Raw genomic sequence first — 27,088 nt, 5'->3', positions numbered from 1 at the left:
CTATGAGCGTGATAACAAGGAGATTGCCAATCAGGGCTGCCAGGTATATTATTAGAAAAGTGGCCAAGTGCAAGATGTGCAATCCCAGGGCATCGGAGAACCCCAGGAGCAGGAACTCAGTCACATCAGTGCAATTGGACATCATTATCCATAGTGCCTTTTGGGATACCTGTGGAGGGAAAGGGAATGACTGTGTCAGGAGAAGAGGAAGCAATAGAAAAAAACACCATTTTCCTGGCCACAATTCTCCTTGACTTGATTGTTTTAGAGGTCCACCTGATTTTCAGTTGAAAAGGAGTTTTCTGAGAGAATTCAGGGTTTCCAAAGTGACAATGTTTTTCATGATACATTAAAAATAAATGTATAATTGTGGCATTTTATCGAAAAAGTGGGCCAGAAAAGTATTTTATCAGAGCTTTTGCCAACACCTTGTGACTGCCACTCACTAGTGCTCATATATTTCCCTCCTCTGTGAAAGTGGAGAAGTTGTCAGTGGATTATCACACTGGCTTAAACCAATCCAGCTCCTTTCTAGTCCAAGGGGCCATGTCAGTACACATCAGGTGCAGGTCCATTGCAAGTCCATGTGACCTGGTAAAAGGGAATAATTACAACCCCAGATCCTATCAATTCATGAATGCCGGTTTGTTAATCTTACCCAGGGGCAGCTGAGCATGAAATTAGAAGTCAAAAAGGTCATCCCATAGTATTTCCATTTTCCTAGGGCCATAGAGCTTAAGATGCTGGGTGTGTGGGGGCTCTAAGTAACCTGGGAAGATTTCAATCAAATGGCTGGCAGGACGTGCACAAGGCTGTGTGTTCACACTGGCTTCAAGTCTCAGAAATATATATAAGCATGCGTTGTCAACATCCCTACATGGTCTCTACATTTTCTAAGTCATGCATGTCAACAATATTTGACATTTTCTGTATTAGTTTAGTCTGAAAATCTTCAGTGGCCAGCAAATTAGATGACTTTTGGCACTTGGCACTCTTGGTTATTGATAAAGAGGGAAGCATGTTGGGCAGCTCCAAGCCCAGGGAAAGTTGCGATGCATAGGGCAGCTCTGCCTGCCATGCTGCTGACCTGCAGTCATAGCTATTTGCCCCCTCTATAAAGGCAGTGCCTTGGGCTGTTGTCCTTATTCCCCGCTCACTTACATTACTGTAGAATAGGTGAAAATTTCAGGACAGAAATATAACATTTTTCATATGAATGAGTAGATGCATACTTTTTATGACAAGTGTCAAAATTTCATTAAATGGAGAATAAAGTTCTAAAATAATTTTAAATTTAATTCATTATAATTTGTATAAAAGATCCTCTCTATTAAAACCTAAACATTATTGAATTGAATATATTACTTACTGTGCTTGTTTTAATGGTTTTGTCTTCAGTTTTCTATGCTAAATCCTAGGGCAGCTTGATTACTGATCATCTACTCCTACCTCCAATCTCTTGTCCCTGATCACTGTGCTATCTAGATGCCAGGGGTGCAGGTTTCTCAGGGTCGTGCACTCCTCACTGTGCAGGAGAACTGAGAGGATTTGACCCAGAATGATGAGTCCCTGAAGAAGAGCTGGGTGTGCAGCTGCCTTGGAGCTTTACTGTAATGAAGGGACTGAAGTAGCAGCCAGTGAGTTCTCTATGTATATGTTGGGAGGTCTTGTGGGACTGTTTCCCTAGAGCCCTGCACAACTCCGAAGCAGAGTCCATGGGCAAACATGCGAGATTCAGAGATCTTGAAGCCAGAAGGACTGTCCAGAGTCTCTCATTGGACCTACTGCTGACCACATGTCAGAGGATCTCGCTGTGGCTAGTAAAAGGCTGCGTCTATAAGTGGGTCAATATGTCTAGGCTTTGCTAATCACAACGTTGGGACAGGAGTAATTTTTTCCCTCCTTCTCTTGCTAATGGTGTCAAGGCCTCTCTCTCCCGACAACACTGCCTTCCTCAGCAGCACGGGATGTGGGCTGCACCCCAGGCAAAAGTGTTTTCCCTGTCCGCCCAGGGACCTGCCAATCACCACTTTTGGGAGCAGGAAGGAAGCTTACTGTATAGACACATGGGTAGAGACTTGTGGGGGATGAGGGTCCTTTCTCTGTAATGGGATGGGGGTGCTGCATTCTTTGTGTATCCTGTGTTGTAGTGGTGTGGCAGGGTGACTGCATACTTTTAGAAACAGTTTAGAAAAAGGTTTTGTATGGGGTAGTTTGGATAGGGATAATCGTGCCTTGTACAGGAGGCTAGACCTCCAGATGCTGCTTCCAGCCCTAATTTTCTATTAGTCTACAATTTATCACACTTGTCTTGTACACAGGGACATCCCCTGGTCTGTTACTGGGTCTTGACTTTAACCAAGACTTTCCCAGGAAGTTAGCCAGGAATAAAGAGCAAACAGAAATGTAAAGATATACACTAAGTACTGCAATGGAGGAGAGCACATCAAGCCCAGGTGGATATATGTGTGGAAAGAGAGAGAACAATGTGGTAGATGGGCAGATAAGGGTGACACGGAATGACCATAGCTTGGGGGAAAGGTGGGATGATGTCCACAGACACATTGCTGTGGGAGAACTGAAGGCATGGGGGAAGGGCTGAGGGGAAGCAGGACAGGGGGGAGTAGAGAAGGGGAGAAGAGAGAGAATCCAAAATACCAGAGAAGTAGGTTTAGATTGGGTATCCAAGGAACTTCTTCACTGATGGACCAATGAGGCAGCGGATGAGACTGATTAAGGAAGCTGTGCAATCTCCATCATTGGAGGTATTCAAGAGGATGGATAAGCACTGGTCAGGCATTGTCTAGGAATAGCTACCTCCGTGTTTTTCTCTGGTTATTTCCCATTCCTCTGGTCTTTGCTGTCTGCTGCATGGGATCAGGAGGAATTTTCTTTCCCCTTCTTTTTGCTACACGAGTCACAGGGTTTTTTTCTACCAGCTTTAGAAGCATTGGGTGTTGGCTGAAACCAACGTTGGGGATTTTGACTCTCTAGGAAGGGGGTTCCCTGTTTGCTTTTATTAACCTGTTAGACATGGCTTTTATCGTGGATAGCTATGATCCTGCCTTAGGTAGGGGGTTGGTGTAGTTTTATAATTTCATAGTTTCTAGGGTAGGAAGGGACCTGAACAGATCATCAAGTCCAACTCCCTGCCTTGGGAAGGAACGAGTGCTGGGATCATAATACCCCAGCCAGATACATATCCAACCTCCTCTTGAAGTCCCCCAAGGTAGGGGAGAGCGCCACCTCCCTTGGGAGCCTGTTCCAGAGCCTGGCAGCCTGAACCATAAAGTAATGCCTCTTCATATCAAGCCTGAACCTGCTCTCAATCAATTTGTTGCCACTCTTCTTTGTTATCCCAGGTGGTGCCCAGGGGAACAGAGCCTCACCTATTTTTTGCTGGCTCCCGCTGATGACTTTATAGACGGTCACCAGATGCCCTCTCAGTCTTCTCTTGTGGAGGCTGAATAGATTAAGGCCCTTGAGTTTATCTTCATAGGGCCTGGCCTGATGCCCCCTTGCCGTGTGAGTGGCCCTTCCCTGGACCCTCTCAATGTTAGCCACATCCCTCCTGAAGTGCGGTGCCCAGAACTGGATGCAGTACTCCAGCTGCGGCCTGACCAGCACCACATAGAGCAGAAGGATCATCTCCCTGGACCTACTTGTGATGCATCTGTAGATGCACGACAAGGGGCGATTAGCCTTACTGACCGCTTCCTCGCATTGGCGGCTCATGCCCATCCTGGAGTCAACAATGACTCCAAGGTCCCTTTCAGCCACTGTGTTGTTGAGAAGGGTGTGCCCCAGCCTACAGGTGTGTTGCAGGTTCCTTCTCCCAAGATGCAGCACAATGCACTTGACTGCATTGAACTCCATCCTATTCTCATCCATCCACCTCTGTAACCTGTCCAGATCTAGCTGGATTCGGTCCCTCCCTTCCAGTGTGCCCACTTCTCCCCATGTCTTTGCATCATCAGCGAATTTGGACAGTGTGCTTTCCATGCCTACCTCCAGGTCTCTCATAAAGGTGTTGAATAGCACAGGCCTGAGGACTGAGCCCTGGGGGACTCCACTGCCCACATCCCTCTAGGTCAAAAATGACCTGTCCACCACCACTTTCTGGGTGTGACCATTGAGCCAATTTGCCACCCATCTGACGGTGTATGCATCAATGCCACAGTTGCATAGGTTTTTTTTGTGAGAATGGGGTGAGAAACAGTGTCAAAGGCCTTCTTGAAGTCCAGGTAGACAGCATCCACCTCAACGTCCACATCCAAGGACTTTGTGACCTGGTCAAAAAGGGAACAAGGTTAGTCAGGCCAGCTCTGCCCGCAATGAACCCATGCTGGTTGCCCCTGAGCATTACCTCCCCTGCTGGGCCCCCGCAGATGTGCTTCTTGATAATTTTCTCAAAGGTCTTCCCAAGGACCGAGGTCAGACTAGCCTCCAGTTACTCGGGTCCTCCTTTCTCCCCTTCTAGTAAATGGGGACCACACTGACTCTTTTCCAGTCCTCTGGGACCTGGCCCAAGCACCACAAGCTCTCATACAGCCATGCCAGGGCCTTAGCTATGACCTCCACCAATTCCCTCAGTACCCTGGCATGAAGAGCATCCAGACCTTCTGATTTAAACATGTCCAGCCCCTCCAAGAGTAACCTAACTAGATGGTCCCTGACCCTAGGCATGCCGTTGTGTCCCCCGAGCTTGTCTGTAATCCTAGTGGGGGAGTTGTCTTGGTCTCTGCTTGGAAATATGGATGCAAAGAACTCATTGAAGAGGTCAGCTTTTTCCTTTGTTGCAATCACTAGATTGCCAAGCCTGTTCTGTAGGGCCCCACATTACCCGGTGCCTTCTTCTCATTCCCTATGGACTTGAAAAAGAACTTTTTTTTACCCTTAATTCTGGTCTGCAGCCCTAGCTCCATCTCTGCTTTGGCCTTCCTAACTATCTCCCTGCAGTCCCAAGCAATGGAGGTGTAATCCTCCTTGATAACAGCCACTTGCGTCCACTGATTGTATGCCATCTTTTCTGCCCTTAGGCCTGGAGTAGATGACATCCCAGTGTCCCTTCCAGGTCTACTTCCCCTGATTCTGTGAGAAGGGAGGAGGGCTGTCTCCTTCTCCAGCTTCTAATATTTGTAGTCTGGGTGCTTCCTACAACTACAGGTTTGGGACTTTCCCCACCTTGTTCATATACCTGAGGAAGCCTGCTCTTTTCTGCACACCTCTGGAAATCAGCCAGCTCCCCTCCGCACTTCAGGTGCCTCGTGTCCAGTCCCTCGGACATTTACTCATGCAGCTTTTCTAAGTAACTCTTAAACTGATCTCTTGCCAGTGTTAGCTGCTCTCTTGCTCTCCAAACTGTGCTGCCCAGTGCAGTAGTCTGGGAGCTGACCTTCCCTGTGAAGACTGAGGTAGAAAAGGCATTGAGCACTTCAGCCATTTCCACATCATCGGTCACAAGCTTGCCTCCCCCATTCATCTAGGAACCCATACTTTCCTTCATCTTCCTCTTGTTGCTGACATACTTGTACAAAGCCTTCTTGTTACCCCTCATGTCCCGAACTAGCAGAAACTCCAGCTGCTTCTTGCCCTTTCTGATTTCATCCCTGCAGGCCTGAGAAATACTCTCATACTCCTCCCTAGTCATTGATCTAAGTGTACTCTTCTTGCAGCTTCCTTTGGTGGTTACTGAAGAGTTCACTGCTGAGCCATGCTGATCTTCTGCCATACCTGCCCGCTTACATGTACTTTGGGATGGTTTGTCTCAGTGCCCTCAGTAAGGTTTCCTTAAAACAAAGCCAGCTCTCTGGGGCCCCGTCCCCTCAGACTGGCCTCCCAGGGCATCCAGCCATGAGTTCCCTGATGGAGTCAGAGTCTGTTTTCCCTATTCCACCTCTCTACATCCTTCCTTTCCTCAGGATCCCACCCTCAATCATTTCATAGGCACTGCTGCCCCAGTTGCCATCCTCTACTAAATTCCCCACCACTTCCCGTGTCTGAGTGGCATATCAGGAAGAACACAGCCCCTAGTTGGTCTCTCCAACACTTGCTCCAGGAAGTTCTCAGTAACATTTTCCAAAAAGTTCCTGAATTGCCTGTGTGCTACTGTATTGCCCTCCGAGCAGATGTCAGGGTGAAAGAAGTTCCCCATGAGAACCAGGACTTGTGATCAGGAAACTTTTCTTAGGTGTTTGAAGAAAACATGCACCTCATGCTTATGGTCTGGGGGTCTAGCGCAGACCCCCGCCATGACATTATCCTTCTTGATCCCAATCAACCCTAACCCAGAGACTTTCAACAGGCCTGGTCTCCAGTTTCATAATGGAGATCTGAGCTATCATAGGGCTCTTTATCATATAGCACCAATCCTCCTCCTTTTCTCCCCTTCCTGCCCTCCCTGAACAGTTTGTATACGTCCATGGCAGTGCTCCAGTCATGTGAACTCCCACCAAGTCTCTGTTATTCCAATCATGTCACAGTGCCATGACCGAGTGAAGAATTCCAGTTCTTCTTACTTCTTTCCCAGCCTCCATGCAGTCATTTACAGACACATGAGATAACTGATTATCCTACTTTCTCAAGAAGAAATAGAAAGATTTCCCTGTTGTCCCCTTCTGCTTGTGCTTCCTCCAGTTCACCCACTTCCACATTTACATCATAGCTTGGTTCCCATCCCATGGCATAGATAGTTTAAAGCTCTCCTCACTAGGTTAGGTAGCCTGTCTGCAGTGATGCTCTTCACCCTTTTTGTCAGGGAGATCCCATCTCTACCTTGCTATCTGTTTATTGGTGCAACATCCCATGGTCAAAGAAGCCAAAGACCTGCTGGAGACAGTATCTGCACAGCCATGCATTGATCTGCAGGATGCATCTGCTCCTGCCTGGACCCTTCCCCTTGACTGGGAAGATCAAGAAAAACACAACCCGAGACCGTTAACCCTTCACCATTGCACCCAGAGCCCTGTAATCCCATTTGTTCTGCTCAGGATCACCCCCAACTGTATCATTCTTGTCCACACAGATGAACTGCATGAGGTAGTAGTCAGAGGGTTGGATTAGTCCCAGTAATCCCTCTGTGTGACTATAGAGACACTGGTCTTTATCTTTGAAAACTCATGGTGACAGGGGCATGTCCAATATGTTTGGAAAGGGCAAAAATACTGCCCATCTTTAAGAAAGTGAAGAAGGGGAGAAGGAGGATCTGGGAAATTACACACAGGTCAGCCACACCTCAGTCTGTAAAACAATCGTGGAGCGGCCCTCAAGGATTAAATTTCTAAGCACTTGGAGGAGACAAAGGTGATTAGAAACAGTCAGCATGGGTTCACCAAGGGCAAGTCATGCATGATGAGTGCCACTGTGCATGCAAAGAGAGCACTGGATAGATCGTATCATTCACAAGGCCTTTAATAACAGTCTATGAGAGTTTGGTATACTACAGTATTCTCACAAGCAAGCCAAGGAAGTATGGGGGTGGTGAATGGACTGTGAGGTAGATAGAAAACTGGCTTGAGGATACAAGTGAAGGGATAGTAATCAATGGCTCGATGTCCATCTGGCAGCCAGAATCAAGTGGAGTGCTCCAGGGGCTGGGTCCGGAACACGTTTTGTTCAATATCATTGTCAACAGCTGGGAAGATGGCAGAGAGTGCACCCTGAGCAAGTCTGCAGGTGACACTAAGTTGGGGGCAGTAATATATATGCTTGAGGGGAGGACTGTGATTCAGAGAGACCTCGACAACTTGGAGGACTGAACCAAACGCAATCTCATGAAGTTCACTAACAAGTGCAAAATCCTGCATGTAGCATGGAACAATCTTGTGCACTAGTACAGACTGGGGACTGACTGGCTTTTCCCATTATCACTCCCTTTTAAACCTTCTCATACCCTCCTTTCAGATCCCAAATAGTCAAACCTCAAGAAAACTTTTTAATCCAGAAAAGAGAGAGATCCAGTGATATTCTCCACGAGGGAATCTTACAAACATTGAAGGTATGTACAAGGTGTTGCAATACTGCTCTAAAAAATAACAGTCTCAGCATCAAAGATAAAATTTAAAAGATAGAAGAAGATTAGCTAAGACAGAGTGGTATCTTATAGACCAACTAGTTCAGGGAGACAAGCTTAAAATTAGATAAATTATTTTAAATGGTGTAAACCTATAGAAGCACAAATGACATTGGTTCAATTAATCTGTATTAATAACTCAGTTGATTGTTTCTTTTAAAGCTCCACTACTGACATTGGTGGAGTTAATTTGTATTAATAACTCTGTACCTATAAAAATGGTCAGTCAAACCACATTCACTGGAGAATAACTGACTTTTTCTTTGGAATAAACCACCTCCATCACACCAGTTTCCACAGTGCTGCTTTGATGTCCTTGTTTCTCATGCTGTAGATGACCGGATTCCTCATTGGTGGGATCATAGAATAGAGAACAGACACCACGAGGTCCAGAGCTGATGGGGACCCAGATGTGGGCTTTATATGGGCAATCATCCCAGTGCTACCCAGCAAACTGACAACAATGAGGTGGGGAAGACAGGTGGGAATTGCTTTATGCCAGCCCTGCTCAGAGGGGACTCTCAGTACAGTAGTGAATATCTGAATATAAGAAACAAATATAAACGCGATGCAACCAAGACCTAAACATGCACTAAAGATAATAATCTGAATTTCACTAGTAAACACCTCTGAGAAAGAAATCCTAAGGAGCTGGGGGACTTCACAGAAGAACTGGTTGATGATGTTGGAGTGGCAGAAGGGCAGCCTAAAGGTGTTCCCCGTGTGCAGGGCAGAGTACAGAAGAGTTGTGCTCCAGGCCGTGGCTTCCATTTGCAGACAAGCTCTCCTGTTCATCTCTGTCGCATAGTGCAGTGGTTTGCAGATGGCAATGTATCGGTCATAAGGCATGATGGTGAGGATGGAGAGGTCTGCTGTACGGAAGAAGAGGAAAAAAAAAAACTTGGGTGACACATCCAGAGTAGGAAATCAGCCTGGTGTTCAGTATGGAATTGGCCATGGATTTGGGGACAATGACAGAGATAGATCCAATGTCGAGGATGGACAGGTTGAGGAGGAAGAAGTACATCGGGGTGTGGAGGTGGCTGTCCAAGGCTATGAGCGTGATAACAAGGAGATTGCCAATCAGGGCTGCCAGGTATATTATTAGAAAAGTGCCCAAGTGCAAGATGTGCAATCCCAGGGCATCGGAGAACCCCAGGAGCAGGAACTCAGTCACCGCGGTGCAATTGGACATCCTCATCCACGGTGCCTCTTGGGATGCCTGTGGAGGGAAAGGGAATGACTTTGTCAGTAGAAGAGCACGCAAGAGAAAAACCCCACTATTTCTGCCCACAGCAATACATGACTTGTGAAAACTGCCTTTCAATGAAAAATAAGGTGGATCTCTAAAAAAGAAAATCATGAAAAAGCAGGGTTCCTAAAGTGATGACATTTTTTGTGAACCTTTTTTAAAAAATCAAATAGTGAGGCATTTCATCCAAAAAACAGACAGGAAAAGTATTTTGCCAGTACTTTTCCAGAGTACTTGTTTCTATGACTGACTTAAACTTATAAATTTCCCACGTCGGTGAAAATGTAGAAATTATCAGTGCACTATCACACTGGCATAAACTGGGCTAGCTCCTTTGTAGTACAAGGGGCCACGTCAGCTCACACGAGGTGTAGGTCCATGGCAGGTCCATGTGACTTGGTGCCCAACACTGGACCCAATACTCCAACTGCGGCCTAACCAATGCTGCAGAAAGGAAAGTATCACCTCCCTGGACCTGTTTGTCATGCATCTGCTAATGCGTGATAATGTGCGGTTAACTTCACTGATTGCTTCATCACATTGACAACTCATGTTCATCTTGGTATCAACAACAGCTCTGAGATCCCTTTCTGCTGCTGTGAAGGTCATCCCCCAGCCGGTAAACATGTTGGTGAATCCTTTTCCCTACGTGCAGCACTTTGCATTTGTTCTTATTGAACTGCATCCTATTCTGTTCCACCCACTTCCCCAACCTGTCCAGATCTGCCTGGATTTGATCCCTATCCTTTCATGTGATAACTTTGCCCCACATTGGCCCTTTTCCAGTCCTCTGGGACCTGACCTAAGCACAAAGTGAGCTCAAGCAGCCGTGCCAGTGGCTCTCCTATGACATTGGCAATTCCTTCAGCACCCGTCAATGAAGATCACCCGGGGCTGGTGACTTAAACATGTCCAGCCCTTCCAAATGTGTCTTCACTAAGTGGGTGCTAAGAGTTGGTGGGCTGGTATCCCTTTTGTCCCTGTCTATCATCCAATGGGGAGATTTGTTGTGATCCAAGATGATCTGAGATGAGAAATAGAGAGGCAAAACACTCATTGAAGAGCTCAGTTTGTTCACACTTTCTGTCACTAATTGTCCAAGTTTGTCCTGTAGAAGTCCTATGCTAGCCTGACCGTTCTTTTTGCTCCCAATATACCTGAAGAAGGTATTTTATTAAGTGGAAGATAAAGATCTTAAATAATTTTAATTATAATTCATTGTTCTGTTCCAAATGTTAATCTTTCTTAAAACCCAAACATTATTGAATGATTGAATATATTACTTACTGCGCTCATCTTAATGGATTTGTCTTCAGTTTGCTACGTTAAATCCTTGAATGCCAGGACAGTTTGATTGCCGACCATCTACTCCTGCCTCCAATCTCTTGTCCCCTCATCACTTTGCTATCTAAATGCCAGGGGTGCAGGTTTCTCGGGGGCATGCACTCCTTGCTATGCAGGAGAACAGAGAGGAGTTGATCCAAAACGATGAGTCCCTGAAGAAGAGCTGGGCGTGCAGCTGACTTGCAGCTTTACTCAATGAAGGGACTGAAGTCACAGTCAGTGAGTTGTCTATGTATATGTTGGGAGGTCTTGTGGGACTGTTTCCCTAGAGCCCTGCACAGCTCAGAAGCAGAGTCCATAGGCAAAGACGCTGGATTCACAGACATTGAAGCCAGAAGGACTGTCTGGAGTCTCCCATTGGACCTACTGCTGACCACATGTCAGAGGATCTCGCTGTGGCTTGCAACAAGCTGCGTCTCTCAGTGGGCCAATGTGTCTACGCTTTGCTAGTCGCAACGTGGGACAGGAGTAATTTTTCCCCCTGCTGTTGCTAAGGGTGTCAGGACCCCCATCTCCCGACAAACCTGCAAGCCACAGCAGCACAAGGGGTTGGCTGCAGCCCAGGGCAAAGGGTTTTCTCTGTCTCCCCAAGGACCTGCCAATCACCACATTTGGGAGCCGGAAGGAAGTTTACTGTACAGACATATGGGTACAGACTTGCGGGGGAAGGAGCGTCATTTCTCTGTAACTGTGGGGCTAACTGCCTTCTTTGTATATCCTGAATATGTTTAAAAACACTTTCAGGAGCAGGGCACTGACAGTCTTGTCTCTTCCTTTTACCTGCAGCAGATTGTGGTACATTTAGTGTTTGTGGGCAATATAGCTTAGTGTGGGCAATATAGTTTGATGGGGTGACTGCATAGTTTTAGAACCAGTTTAAACAAGGTTGCATATGTGATAGTTTGGATAGGTGAAATCGTGCCCTGAGCAGGCGGCTGGACCTCTAGAAGCTGCTTCCGCTCCTACTTTTCTATTCGAGTCCAAACCGAGCAACTGACCGGGGAACAGTCCCATGCTCAAGGCAAGTGTGATAAATGACAGACTAACTAGGACTTTTCCATGGAGCCAAATGGTGTTCCTATTTACAGTTCTGTTTGCTCTTTATTGTACATGGGCCCATCCCCTGCTCAGCTCCCAGGTTTGGACTCTAACTAAGACTTCCCTAGGAAGCGAGATTGTGTTCCTCTTTAGAGTCCTGTCTGCTCTTTCTTCCTAAGTACTGCAATGGAGGAAAGCACACCAGTCCAGGTGGGTGCATGGGTAGAAAGAGAGGGACCAATGACATGGTAGCATGTGATAGATGAGGCTGACACATACTGACCTTAGCTTGGGGGAAACGTGCAATGATTTCCACATACATGTTAACATCGGAGGTCTGAAGAAATGGGGTCAAGGGCCAGAGGGAAGAAGAGCAGAGGGGAGTAGAGACGGGGAGAAGAGAGAAATTCCCAAACACCAATAAAATAGGTTCAGATTCGATATCAGGAGAACGTCTTCACTGATGGACCAATGGGGCAGTGGACTAGACTGATTAGGGAGGTTGTGCAATCTCTGTTATTGGAGGTGTTCAAGGTGAGGATTAGCATTGGTCAGGCATGATCTAGGAATAGCTACATCCATGTTCGTCTTTGGTTATTTCCAATTCCTCTGGTCTTCACTGTTTGCTGCACAGGCTGAGGAAGGATTTTCTTCCCTCTCCTTTTCCTACATGAATCATGGGGCGGAGGGGTTTCTTCTACCTTTAAAAGCATTGGGTGTTAACTGAAATCAAGGTTGGGGATTTTGACTCATATGCCAAAGCTCCTGTCAGACTAAACCCCCAAGATCATGAGCTAGGGAGTCTTGCCCCACCACTCTAGGTCAGACAAATCCCTGTACTTGGGATCAGGACGGAATTTCAACTTATGGTTATATAGGTAAGAACCAGGTTTCCCCCCACCCCCCACCCCTTCCTCCATGTCTATCTGGCAGCCAGTATCAAGTGAAGTGGCTACAGGGGTTGTGTCCATAACCAGTTTATTTTCAATATTGTTGTTGACCACTGGGAAGATGGCATACTGCGCACCTTCAGCAAGTCTACAGATGACACCAAGCTGGGGACAGTAATAGATATGCTTGAGGGCAGGGCTATAATTCAGAGGGACCTCAACAAATTGGAGGATTGGACCAAATGCAATCTCATGAGCTTCAGTAACAACAAGTGCAAAATCCTGCATGTAGCATGGAACAATCCTATGCACTGGTACAGACTGGGGACTGACTGGTTAAGTAGCAGGACCTAGGGGTTGAAGTGGATCAGAAGGTGAATATGAGCCAATGCTGTGCCCTTGTTGCAAAGAAGGCCAATGGGAATTGTGCTGCCTTACTAGGAGCATAACCAGAAGATCAAGGGAAGTGATTCTTCCCCCATGTTTGGCACTGGTGAGAGCACATCTGGAGTACAGTGTGCAGCTTTGGGCCTCCCACTACTGAAAGGATGCAGACAGACTGGAGCGAGTCTACTGGAGGGCAGGAAAAATGGTTAAGGGGCCAGGTTGCATGAGTTATGAGGAGAGGCTGAAGGAACTGGGCTTATTTAGTTTGGAAAAGAGAAGACCAAGATGGTGTTTAAAACCAGCCTTTAACTCCCTTAATGGTGATTACAAAGAGGATGGAGTCCAATTGTTCTCAGTGCTGGCAGATGATTGAACAAGGAGCAGTGGTCTCTGGTTCAGTTTAGATGTTAGGGAAAAAAATCTTATCAGCAGGACACTAACTCACTTGAACAGGGTACCCAGAGAGGTGGTGGAAGCTCCATTCTTGGTGGTATTTAATACCCCGCTACAAAGCCTTGAGTGGGATGAACAAGCTGAGAGTGGTCCTGCTTTGAGGAGTGTTTTGGACATGATGATCTCCTGAGGTCTGTTCCAACCCTAATTTTCTATGATCCTAAGATTAGTCATTGGTTTAGAGCAGCGTTAACTACATGGAAAACATCCCTCAGAGTTTTACAACACCACTCTCTCATACAATAATAGAAGCACAGAAAAATTAGGGATTAGAGGGACTTCAGGGCATCATCTAGTCCAGCATTGGGTGTTGGCTGAAATCAAGGTTGGGGATTTTGAATGATATGCCGAAGCTCCTGCTCAAACTAAAGCCCCAAGATCATCAGCTAGGGAGTCTTGCCTCACCACTCTGGGTCAGACAAATCCCTATACCTGCAGTCAAAGAAAGACTGTCTCCAGTTGGGTCATGCCAACCATGGCTTGGTCTAGCCCAGTCTTAAGACCCTCCAAGGAAGGATATTCTACCACCTCTCTGCCTTTCAGCTCAACGCAGACTTCTCCTTGCTTCTGTTTCTTGTTTGAAAACCATGTTGCCTGAACTAGCTTCAAATTGCTCAACAGTATGAGTCAGTATGAGTCAAACTAACCAATTCATACCTTTCAAAATAGCCTTTTGGGTGACAATTCTGGACAGTTACCTAAACTCCTCTTTGGCATTCTGGGAAATGTTGATTATTCTTTCTGATTTGAAAGAAAAAGACATTTCATACCTTCCCTGATCTCCCAAGGAATACAAATCCCAATTTTGATACAGTTGTACAGTAACAGATTGTGGTCTCTACTGAGTTTCCTTTTACATCCATTCTAAACAAGATCACACTATGTGCATTATTGGAGCTCTTGGCATAGGCTGCTTGTTGGAAAGGTGAAAGTATCTGCTACCCATCCTGAAAGGATTCAGGGACTAACAGCGTGAACATCATTTGGGCTTGATATACTTAAATCAGCTGCCTAAATCACCAGGTTTAACTAGCTAAAGCTTCCCTATAGTGGAATACAAGGACAGGAAAAATCCAGCATCACTACAGTCATGACGTGCACAGGAGCTCTAGTGTGTATACACTTCAAGGAAATTATTTCCATCTCTTCAGTGTTGTGGGAAAGAAAACCCTCAGCGCTCTTTTACAACCCGTACAAGGAAAGCATGACTGAAAGTCCCAGCACTTGAGTAATCACTGACACCCACTATCTGAAAACCATTATTACTCCCTTTTAAACCTTCTCATACCATCCTTCCAGATCCAAAATAATCAAACCTCAAGAAAACTTTTTAACTCAGACAAGACAAAGATCAAGTGATATTCTCCACCAAGGAATCTAATAAATATTTAAGGTACGTAAAAGCTGTTGCAACAGTGCACTAACAAATGACAATATCAGCATCAAAGATAACATTAATTGTTAAAAGATAATAGTAATTAATGGAAGTCACTCATCATGGTGTCCTGTGACCAGTGGGATCCCCCAAGGCTCTGTCCTTGGACCCATACTGTTCAACATCTTCATTAATGATGTGGACACTGGAGTCAGAAGCGGACTGGCCAAGTTCGCCGATGACACCAAACTTTGGGGCAAGGCATCCACACCAGAAGACAGGCGGGTGATCCAGGCTGACCTGGAGAGGCTCAGCAAGTGGGAGGACGAGAATCTGATGGTATTCAATGCCGATAAATGCAAGGTTCTCCACCTTGGGAAGAAAAACCAGCAGCATCCTTATAGGCTCGGCAGTGCTGTGTTGGCTGGCACTATGGAAGAAAGAGACTTGGGGGTCATCATTGACCACAAAATGAACATGAGCCTGCAGTGCGATGCTGCGGCTAGTAAAGCGACCAAAATGCTGGCTTGCATTCATAGATGCTTCTCAAGCAAAACCCGGGATGTCATTCTCCCCTTGTACTTGGCCTTGGTGAGGCCGCAGCTGGAGTACTGCATCCAGTTTTGGGCTCCACAATTCAAAAAGGATATGGAGAAGCTTGAGAGAGTCCAGAGAAGAGCCACGCGCATGATCAGAGGTCAGGGAAGCAGACCCTACGATGACAGGCTGAGAGCCCTGGGGCTCTTTTGCCTGGAGAAGTGCAGGCTCAGGGGTGATCTGATGGCCACCTATAAGTTTATCAGGGGTGACCACCAGTGCCTGGGGGAATGCTTGTTCATCAGAGCGCCCCAAGGGATGGCGACTAGGTCAAATGGTCATAAACTACTACAAGACCATTTCAGGCTGGACACAAGGAAGAATTTCTTTACTGTCCGAGCCCCCAAGGTCTGGAACAGCCTGCTGCTGGAGGTGGTTCAAGCACCTACATTGAACACCTTCAAGAGCAAACTGGATGCTTATCTTGCTGGGATCCTATGACCCCAGCTGACTTCCTGCCCTTTGGGCAGGGGGTTGGACTCGATGATCTTCCAAGGTCACTTCCAGCCCTGTCTATAAATCTATGAAATTTAACACATAAATAAAGATTATCGAGAACAGAGTGGTATCTTAAAGACTAACTAGTTCAGTGAGATATAGGGTGAAAATGAGATAGAGAGGTTATTTAAAATGGTGTAAACCTAAAGAAACACAAGTGACATTAGTTAACTAAATCTGTATGACTAACACAGTTAGTTGTTTCTATAAAAATTCCACTACTGACACCGGTGGAGTTAATTATTATTACAACAGCTCAGCTTCTATAAAAATGTTCAGTCGAACCACAGTCACTGGAGAATAACTGGCATCTTTGTGACAATAAATCACTTCCATCTCACCAGTTTCCACAGAGCTACTTTGATGTCCTTGTTTCTCATGCTGTAGATGACCGGATTCATCATTGGGGGGATCATAGAATAGAGAACAGACACCATGAGATCCAGAGCTGATAGGGACCCAGATGTGGGCTTAAAATAGGCAATCATCCCAGTGCTACCCAGCAAGGAGACAACAATGAGGTGGGGAAGACAGGTGGAAACTGCTTTATGCCGGCCCTGCTCAGAGGGGAATCTCAGTACAGTAGTGAATATCTGAATATAAGACACAAATATAAACCCAATGCAACCAGCACTTAGACATGAACCAAAGACAAAGACCTGAATTTCAGTAGTAAACACCTCTGAGCAAGAGATCATAAGGAGCTGGGGGACTTCACAGAAGAACTGGTTGACGATGTTGGAGTGGCAGAAGGGCAGCCTAAAGGTGTTACCCGTGTGCAGGGCAGAGTACAAAAGAGCAGCACTCCAGGCCGTGGCTGCCATTTGCAGACAAGCTCTCCTGTTCATCACTGTCGCATAGTGCAGTGGTTTGCAAATGGCAATATATCGATCATAAGCCATGATAGTGAGGATGGCGAGGTTTGCTGGAATGAAAAAGATGACGAGAAAAACTTGGGTGACACATCCAGAATAGGAAATCAGCCTGGTGTTCAGTATGGAATTGGCCATGGATTTGGGAACAGTGACAGAGATGGATCCGATGTCGAGGATGGACAGATTGAGGAGGAAGAAGTACATCGGTGTGTGGAGGTGGCTGTCCAAGGCTATGAGTGTGATAACAAGGAGATTGCCAATCAGGGCTGCCAGGTATATTGTTAGAAAAGTGGCCAAATGCAAGATCTGCAATCCCAGGGCATCGGAGAACCCCAGGAGCAGGAACTCAGTCACCGCGGTGCAATTGGACGTCATCATCCACAGTGCCTTTTGGGATGCCTGTGGAGGGAAAAGGAATGACTGTCAGGAGAAGAGCAAGCAAGAGAATAACCCCACCATTTCTGTCTGCAATTGTGCATAACTTGATTTTTAGAGGGCCTCCTTATTTTCATTTGAAAGCCATTTTTCTGATGAAAGATAAGGGTTCCTAAAGTGACTACATTTTTCATTAAACTTTTTTCTCACTTCAGAATATCATCACAGTACATCCAGAAAGTGGGCAGGAGATGTATTGTTCTAGTGCTTTTGCAGAGACCTTGTTATGCCCCCTGACTAAACCTTATTCATTTCCAACATCTGTGAAAATGCAGAATTTTTCAGTGGATTGTCTGCTCTTTCTTCTTAAGTAGTGCAGTGGAGGAGAGCAGACAAGCCCAGGTGGAGGCATGGGTAGAAAGAGAGGGAACAATGACATGGTAGCAAGTGGGAGATGAGATGAGGCTGACACATACTGACCTGAGCTTGGGGGAAGAGTGGGATGATGTCCACATACTTGTTATTATTGGAGATCTGAAGGAACGGGGCAAAGGCAGGAGGAAAGCAGGACAAAGGGGAGTAGAGAAAGGGAGAAGAGAGAAAATCCAAAATACCAATAAAGTAGGTTCAGATTAGATATCAGGAGAACTTCTTCACTGATGGACCAATGGGGCAGTGGACTAGATTGAATAGGGATGTTGTGCGATCTCCATCATTGGAGATGTTCAGATCCTATCATTTCATGAATGTCAGTGTCTGAATCTGAACCACAAGTAGCTGAGCATGAAATTGTGAAGTCAAAAAGGCCATGCCATTGTATTTCCATTTTACTAGGGATATAAAGCATAGACACAGCAAGTATGATAGGGCACTTATGCATGTGCTCCTAGAGAGTGGGGGTGGGGGGCATTCTAATTTGCACATCTCCAAGGGCTGCACTAATCAAAAGCGCCTGGAGCACCACATGTATCAACATCCCTATGATGAAAAATGATGCCAGGAGACTTAGAACTGAAGCTCATCGAATGGGCACACTTCCGACATTTTTCAGCACGAGGATGCTGATACATGTGATGCTGGAGTCTGCTGGAGAGCGGTAATTACCACGCTTCAGTAGTCTTGATTAAAGTTATCTGGAAAGATTGCACACTTAGCCTTGTGCATGTCCTTCCAATCATTTGCTTGTCAACTGGCCTTAAATCTCAGAAATATATACAAGCCTGAGCTATCAAGGTTCCTCAGTTTTGCTCTACATTTTGTAACCCATCTAATTCAGAAATATTGACCTAGTTTTCATTTGTTTAGGTTAAACATTCATAGTGGTCAAGAAGCTGTATTACTCCTAGTACTTCAGGGGTTATTCAAAAAAGGAAGATATGAACGCAGGGCAGCTCTAAGCCCAGGGAAGTTGTGATGCACAGGGCAGCTCTTCCTGCCACGGTGTTGACCCGTGGTCATGGCTATTTTTCCCCCCTCCACAAAGCAGTGCCAGGGGCTGCTGCTCTGGTTGCCCCCTCAGTTATAGTACTGTAGTAAAGGTAATAGTTTCAGGACAGAAATACTCCATTTTTTATACGTGTACATATATGTTTAACTTTTCTGACCAACTTTAGAAATTTTATTAAATGGAGAATAAAGCTCCTAAATAATTTTTAACAATAATTCATAATTATGTTCCAGATGTTCCTCTGGCTTAACACCCAAACAATATTGATTTGAATATATTACTTACTGTGCTTGTCTTAATGGTTTTGTCTCCAGTTTCTTACATTAGGTCCTTGAATGCCAGGACGGCTTGGTTACTAACCATCCTACTATATCCAGTCTCTCGTTCCCCCATCACTGCACTATCTAGATGCCAGATGTACAGGCTTCACCCAGTTGTTCACACCTCACTCTGTGAGAGAACTGAGAGGAGGAGATCAAAATAATTTCTCCTGGAGGAAGAGCTCTGTGTGTAGCTGACTTGCAGCTTTACTGGAATAAAAGGACTGAAGCTGCAGAGCAGTGATTTGTCTATGCATCTTTTATAAGGACTTGTGGGACTCGGTCCCTAGAGCCTTGCACAGCTCAGAAGCAGAGGCCATGGGCAAATATCCCTGCATTCACAGATTGTGAAGCCAGATGGTACTATCATGATTTATTTGACCTATTGCTGACCACACATAAGAAGATCTCACTCTGGCTTCTAACTCAGGCTGCATCTATCAGTGGGCCAATGTTTCTGGACATTGATAGTTGCAACATGGGGCTGGGGAGGATTCCCCTCCTCCCCCCCCCCCCCACTCCGGTTGCTACACATGTCAGGGTACGCCTTTCCTCCGACGCGCCTTTCATCAGAAGTCCTGGGTGTTGACTGCAGCCAAGGATAAAGGGTTTCCCTATCCACCCAGGGTCATCATGACAATCACCAAATTTGGGAGAAGGAAGGAATCTAACCACATAGTCAGATTGGTAGATTTGGAGGGGTATGGTGGAGTGGGGGGGTCCTTCCTCTGGAATAGGGGCTTGGCTGCCTTATTCACATCTCCTAAATGTGTTTTAAAATCCTTGCAGCAACAAGATGTTGACAGTCTTCATATCCTGGTTTTACCTGTGGCAGATTATGGTGGTTTTAGTATCTGTGGGTAATATGTGTTGTAGTGGTGTGACCGGGTGACTGCATACTTTTAGGAATAGGTTAGGGAAAGGTTTTGTATGGGGTAGCTTGGATAGGGATAATCTTGCCTTGTACAGGGGGCTAGACCTCCAGACGCTGCTTCCAGCCCTAAATTGTAGACTAATAGAAAATTATCACATTTGTCTTGTACATGGGGCATCCCCTGGTCCATTACTGGGTTTCGACTCTAACCAAGACTTCCCCAGGAAGTGAGCCAGGAATAAAGAGCAAACAGAAACGTAAAGATATACACTAAGTACTGCAATGGAGGAGAGCACATCAAGCTCAGGAGGATGCATGTGTGGAAAGAGAGGGAACAACGTGGTAGATGGGCAGATAAGGGTGACACATAATGACCATAGCTTGGGGGAAAGGTAGAATGATGTGCACATACATGTTACTGTGGGAGAACTGAAGGCATGGGGGAAGGGCTGAGGGGAAGCAGGACAGAGGGGAGTAGAGAGGGGGAAAAGAGAGAGAATCCAAAATACCAGTGAAGTAGATTCAGACTGGGTATCCGAGGAACTTCTTCACTGATGGACCAATGAGGCAGCAGACTAGGCTGCTTAGGGAAGCTGTGCAATCTCCATCATTGGAGGTGTTCAAGGGGATGGATAAGCGTTAGTCAGGGATGATCTAGGAATAGCTACCTCCGTGTTCTTCTCTGGTTATTTCCTATTCCTCTGGTCTTCGCTGTTTGCTGCATGGGATCAGGAAAGATTTTCATTTCTCTTCCTTTTAGTACAGGTGTTTTTTTTCCTGCCAGATTTAGAAGCCTTGGGTGTTGGCTGCAGCCAAGGCTCTGGATTTTGACTGTGTGTGGTAAAGCTCCAGCTCGGACTAATATCCCAAAGTCGCTAGCTGTAGGGTCAGGATCAGACAGATCCCTATATTTGGAATCAGGAAGGAATTTCAACTTATGGTCAAATGGAAAGGACCCCGGGGGGGGAGGGTGTTCCATCCTCGGTAGGATGTGTGTTGCCTTTGCACTTTGAGTAAAAGGCTAGACAGAGATTTGCTGTGGAAAACAATGATCCTGGTCAAGCAGAGGGCTGGAGTAGATGACATCCAGAGGTCCGTTCCAGATCTATTTTTCTGAGGTCCTATGAGAACTCAGGAGGGCTGTCTCCTTCTCCAGCCTCTAAGCCCTGTGGGTTGAGTGCTTTCTAGAAGTACAAGTTTGGGATTGATGCCGCCATGTTCAAATACCTAGGGAACACTGTTTCTCTGCACAGTTCTGCACATCAGCCAACTCCCTCAGCACCCTTGGTCAGTGCTGTAGAAAAAAAATTTGGCACCCGGGGCAAGCCCGCAGAGGCAGCCCGCCCTCACCCCGTGCACAGATCCAGGGGGCACACGCCCCCCGGACTTGCCTGGGAACGCGCACAGTGGTAGGAGCTGTCCCCCCACTTCTTCTGCTGCCCCAAATGAGACATTCATAGCTCCACCCCATGCCTTGCCCTGGCTGGGCAGTATTTGTTATCTCCCCTTCGCTTCAGCACCCAGGGCAGTCACCCCACTCACCCCTCCCTTGCTACGGTACTGCCCTCGGGTACATTATTTCAAGCCCCATGGACTGGCACAAGTCCAGCTTTTCTAAAACGTTTCTAAGCTTTACTTTTGCCACTATTGGCTGCTTTTTTTCTCCCCAAACTGTCCTGCCAGGTGCCATAGTCTGGGAGCTGATCTTGTATTTGAACAATGAGATTAAAAAAGGCATTGAATATTTCAGCCATTTCCACACCATCGGTCACTATGTTGCCTCCCCCATTCAGGAGTGGGCCCACACTATCCCTGATTATCTTCTTGTTGCTGACATACTAGTAGAAACCCTTCTTGTTATCCTTCATCTCCCTAGCTAGCTGCAACTCCATTGGTGTTTTGCCCTTTCTGATTTCATCCCTGCAGGCCCCAGCAATGCTCTTATACTCCTCCCTAGTCATTTGTCCACATTTCCACACCTTATAAGCTTCTTTTGTGTCTTAGCTCACCAAATAGTCCTCTGCTAAGCCAAGCTGGTCTTCTGCCATACTTGCTAGTCTCCTTGTGCACCTGGACGGTTTGTTCCTGCACCTTCAATAAGGTTTCTTTAAAATACAGCCAGCTCTCCTGGACTCCTTTTTCCCCTTGGACTGGCCTCCCAGGGGATCTGCCCATCAGTTCCCTGAGGTAGTCAAAGTCTATTTTTCTTAAGTGTAGTGTCCTTAATCTGCTGCTCTTCTCATTTCCTTTCTGCAGGATCCTGAACTCAGTCATCTCATGGTTGCTGCTGCCCAAGTTGCCATCCACTACTACATTCCTCACCAATTCTTCCCTGTTTGTGACCAGCAGGTCAAAACGAGCATGGCCCCTAGTTGGCCTCTCCAACTCTTGCAGTAGCAAGTTGTGCACTCTCCAAAAACTTCCTGGATTGCCTGTGTGCTGCTCTATTGCCCTCCCAGCAGATGTGTGGGGTATTGAAGTCTGCCATGGGAATGTAAGGTGCTTAGAGATCTATAGAAGAAAAGTGGTATACATTACTATGATATGCAAACAAGATAACAGACAAAAAGTACCCACTTTTCTAGGGGTATAAAGTGCCATGCTTCTCATCATCTCTTCTCGTTCATGAAATGAGAATACCAGATTGACCGCAAGCTAAGAAATACACATTCTGGCCTCCTCTCTTTTATACCACTTCAACCATCACCTTGTATTCAAGGAACACAAGGGTAAGCCCATTTGGTAGGTGATGAAATTTGGGGCTGTAATTTTCCAATAGCACACAGGTTATGTCTGTACCACTTTCAGGGTACTCCTGAGAATGCGCCTCTTAAACACACATAAGATACTTGCTTCTTCTCTGTATATCCTGGAAATAAAGCAATGAAACTTGGAGCCTGTTGTCCATGAAAGCCTTTGAGTCCTTGAAATGGCACATCTCCTGGGTTGTCACTGTGGCCATCTGGGAGGGCTACAAGCTTTTGACTAAGGCAGCATCAAACTCCATGTCACTTTTGGGGATTATGTACAATCTGTCCACTGTGTGTCTGGGCATGCATTATGCCATACCTGTGAGGCTGTGGGTCTGGTACACATCACCATGGCATGTAATGGAGACACAGTTGGCATGGCATGTTTTCATGAATCACTGCCTCAGTACCTGACACTTGCAGAAACAATGAGCCCAACCATGGTTCTGTCCATGGGCTGCCATTTCTGCAGTGACCCATTCAAAGGCTGCTAGGTTTTGGTGGCTTGAATGGAGTCCATACTGTCTCTCAGCCCCTTCCCAAATAGTGAGGAGATCCACTACCTCCTCCTGGGCCCAGTTGGTGTTGTCCTTGCAAATGGCACTGGACAATAATGGTGGGACCACTGTTGAAGGATCAGGGGATGAGTGGATGAATAGAGGGGTGTCCGAAGTGGACCTTAACTCGGTGGATCAATGATTGGATGGGTGGGCAGGTCCCCCAATGAGTAGATCTTCCTGGTGGGTGAACGGGTCCATGGTTGTTCAGATGGACCTGACTCTGATGTTAACCTTAAGTGGCTGGTGAACATGAAATTGCTGCAAATTCCCCATTCAGTGCAATTAATAGGTGGGTAAAACTGCCTGGACCCTGTTACTTTTAGGCAGTCAGGTTCTAACACCAGGCCTGCAGCAGCTGCCCCAAGTTGATGATGGCCTGAGATCGGGGCAGAGGTGGTGCTTAGAGGACCAACTTGGGCACTCGCCCCAGAATGATGCCCTGAGATACACTTTGCAATACCCCAGAAGAAGCTGTTACTGCCTCTTGCTCTGGATCCATTTTTTGGGCTTTGCCTTGGGACATGGGAAATGGATGGTCGTATGCATGCACTTTGTCCCAGGAAAATACAGTTTCTCTTAGGACAAATACAGCCTCTGTTCGTCGACTTAGACGGTGAGATACAATAAACAAGTTCTGACTTCAGAGCTTTCAGATTTCAAAGCAAAGTGGAATGAAAGTGTATTTGCTTAGCTACAAATTGGTTGGACGTCCTCACATGCACACAGTATTTGCAGTCACCCCAGAGATTCTTTCCCAGGGGCTCAAGGACATATAGGAAAGAAGCACATGTCGGAGTCATGTCCTTATTCCATAGGTAAGTGGCAGGTACTTCAGCTTACGAGATATTGGGCTGTTCAGAGAATGTATCTGAGAGAGCTTCCCGTGGGTCCTACAAGTTCGTCTTTGTGACCCTGTGTTAAGATACTTGGCTTTTAACTGACTTGCAATTAAACCTGATTTGAAAAGAGAAATCTGTTAACATCCAGTGATTCCATCTTTCTACTTGTCTATACAACTATCTGTGTACCAAATTTCATTTCTCACTGTCATCTTCCTTTCTGTTGTCTCTGTTCACCCACCCCCTCTTATCACTTTCTGTCATTCGCTTTTTGTTCTCTTTAACCCTGTACAGACCTCCCTGCCTTTCTTGTCATCTATCCCTGGCCATACCGCTCTTGTTTTTGTCTTTTTATCTTGATTTTTATCTTGGGGTGTGTGTCAGTATTCTTCTCTTTGATTCTTTGTATTTCTAGATGTGCTTTTTTTTCTTTCATTTTGTCTTTTCATCTATTTCTCTTCATTTCTCTCCTCCTTTTTTCTTCTAACTGGATACATCACTTCTCTCTTGGCTTTCTTTGATAATAACAAACATAAAATATGTATAAAAATTCAAAAGTAAGTTTCTACGGATTACCTATCATTATCTATATCATTTTCTTTTCCTTTAAATTCTGCCAAGGGCTGGATTCTTTTAATAACTGGTAGTGATGGGTTCCACAGGATAATTACATCATCATCATCATAATTATAATTATTTTAAGCAACATCATGAACATCATCATAACATAGTTTATATTATTTTTAGTTTAAACATTTTATGGGAAAGAGCAGCTATCACTAATTTATCTTCTTTGTAGTATTTAATATTGTGGGGTACTTTATTTTGTCTCATTCTGTTCAATCTCTGTTGCCCACTGCATCGTCTTTTTTTGTATCCTATTCCCACAATTTCTTATTTACGAATATTACAGTAGTACTTAGACACTCCTGCTACAATTGTTTCTAGAAAGCATCATTCTGGTGCGTGCCAAATTAGTTATCTTTGTTTTGATCCTCAAGTAATGTAAATGGAGGTGCACTTTTATAAAGGAAAGGAATATTTGTCCCACTTGTTTCAACATAGCTACATTGATTTGTACCAACTGAATGTGCAATGTATTAATCTCAAGAGAGCTGAACTGAACTTCTATAATAATTTTTCTCTTTGGGCTAAGTGTCCATTTCTATTCAGTCTAGGCCTGTCAAAAGAACTTAAGAGAACCAGGTATCAAATTCTCAAAATGTCAGAAGCATTCAGGTGCTTAACTCTCTTAGGACTCTTTGAAAGCCTCAAACTTAACTTCAGCCTCTCTCTTTCTCTCCACACACGTGCATACATTCATGCCTTTCTTTTGACACCCTCTGCCTGCATATGTGTATCCATGTGTATTTTCATATCCCTCTGGTTTTCAGTCTCTCTCTATTTAATTTCAGCAGCAGCAGCATCAAAAAACCCCCAACACATTCAGTTCTTTTAAAACTCTCTCCCTACGATTGTTGCAGTGTTATCTGAGCTCCTGGGGGAGCCCAAGTCACACTGAGTCATGTCTAGAGGTTATAAGAGAGGAGAGAACAATAGATGACAGTGTTTCATAAGCTTGTTCCAAAAGGATACATATAATTTTAAAGAGTATATTATTGAATATTGTCGCAGGACACCTCGGTGCTCTGCTGCTAGAGAGTGGAAACTGCCAGGGAGAGAGCCCTGGCAGGGAATAACGAGCACAGCGGGGGGTTGCCAGGGGCAACCAGGAAGTCAGCTGACTGGAAGGGGCAGGGCCTGGCCCTCATAAGGCCCAGGGGCTAAGGCCAGGCTAGCAGTTTCCTAGCAGCAGCTAGAGGGGCAGGAGCTCCTGGAGCTAAGATGTGAGCGCTGTAGGAACCGCTCTAGCAGAGTAAAGGATGGCAGCTCGGAGATGTGTGAGCAGCATGGTTATAGCCAGGCGGCCTTAAGTTAAGTTGTAGCCAAGAGGCTTGTGTTTGTTTTGTTGTTATGTTGTTACACCGGTGGTTTGGGAGAGGCTATTAGGGGTTGGAGGAGGCCTCGGGGAACCCACAGTGGTGTGGGGGACCCAGCGCCAGTTAGGGCGCTGCTTACAGGGTGCTTAATCCCCAGCCCCAGAGAGGGGCATTTGAGAAGCCCCAGCGTGGGTGTGGTGAGCCCCAGGGGAGGGCCGTGTGATTGAGGAGCCCAAGTTGGGCAAGGTGAGCCCTGCAAAGGGGGCAACATTATTAGGAAGCCCAAGTTGGGCATGGAGAGCCCCAGGAAGGGGGCTGCACTATTGAGAGAGCCCCAGTGTGGGCGTGGTGAGCCCCGGGAAAGGGGTACTACTGGGAAGCCCCAGTGTGGGCGTGGTGAGGCCCTGAGAGAAGGTATGGTGCTGCGGTAAACCCTGGAGAAGGGCAGAGTACTGTGGTAAACCTTGGAGAGAGGAGGTAGTAGTGCGGTCAGCCCTGGAGAAAGGGGGTAGAAGTGCGGTGAGCCTGAGAGAAGTGTGGCTCAACCTAGAAGTCCCAAAGTGGGCACAGAAGACCCCAGAGGAGAGGGCAACGCTACAAAGAAGGCCCCAGAGGAGAGGGTGACGGTGTTTTGACAGACCAATGTCTAGTCCATCTGCGAGGCTTGGGGCGTGGTATCGGGGGTGGTTGGAGCCATGCATAGCCCATAAGGCTAGGGTGCCTGGGAAGCACCCATCATACAGGGAGATCCCTGGAGAGTCCGAAACCACGGGGACGGAGGTCCCAACTAGCTGTGCCCAAGGAGACGTAAGGCAGCCTCCCAACCTTATCTAAAAGCAAAGACGTGGCAGACTAGAATTAGAGGGTGCCCTTGGGCCGACTTGGCAAGGAAGAGGGGGCCTTAAGGAGATCACGGCCCTCCTGTAGGACCCTGCCTGTGACAAGTATATTTCACAACATTTAGCAATGTATTGGATAATATAAAGTTGTATCCCTTACTGTGTCTTGTGACTTGACAGTTGAATGTTACAGCCAGTGCAGAGAGGGGGAACCAGAGCAGTCCGTATGTTTTCATCCTCCAAGGATTCCCTGGCAAATGTTATTTTCAGGTCTCCCTCTTCACGCTCTTCCTCTTCATGTACATCCTGACAGTGACAGCAAATGTCTCCATCATACTCTTAGTGAGAACTCACCCACAACTAC

General features: G+C 46.2%; 1 protein-coding gene across 1 annotated transcript; it reads right to left on the bottom strand.

The window, feature by feature from the left end:
* Window positions 1–16,309: 16,309 nt before the first annotated feature.
* On the bottom strand, window positions 16,310–16,807 carry LOC132251873 (olfactory receptor 14C36-like; the record flags this gene model as incomplete). The annotated part of the gene is made up of 1 exon (XM_059731793.1): window positions 16,310–16,807. A coding segment is annotated over exon 1 (498 nt), but the record flags the coding sequence as incomplete, so codon positions are not given.
* Between the last annotated feature and the right edge of the window lie 10,281 nt (window positions 16,808–27,088).

The sequence above is a fragment of the Alligator mississippiensis genome, chromosome 7 (assembly GCF_030867095.1).
Source record: "Alligator mississippiensis isolate rAllMis1 chromosome 7, rAllMis1, whole genome shotgun sequence".
Lineage (NCBI taxonomy): Eukaryota > Metazoa > Chordata > Crocodylia > Alligatoridae > Alligator > Alligator mississippiensis.
This window is presented reverse-complemented; position numbering and strand designations above follow the sequence as displayed.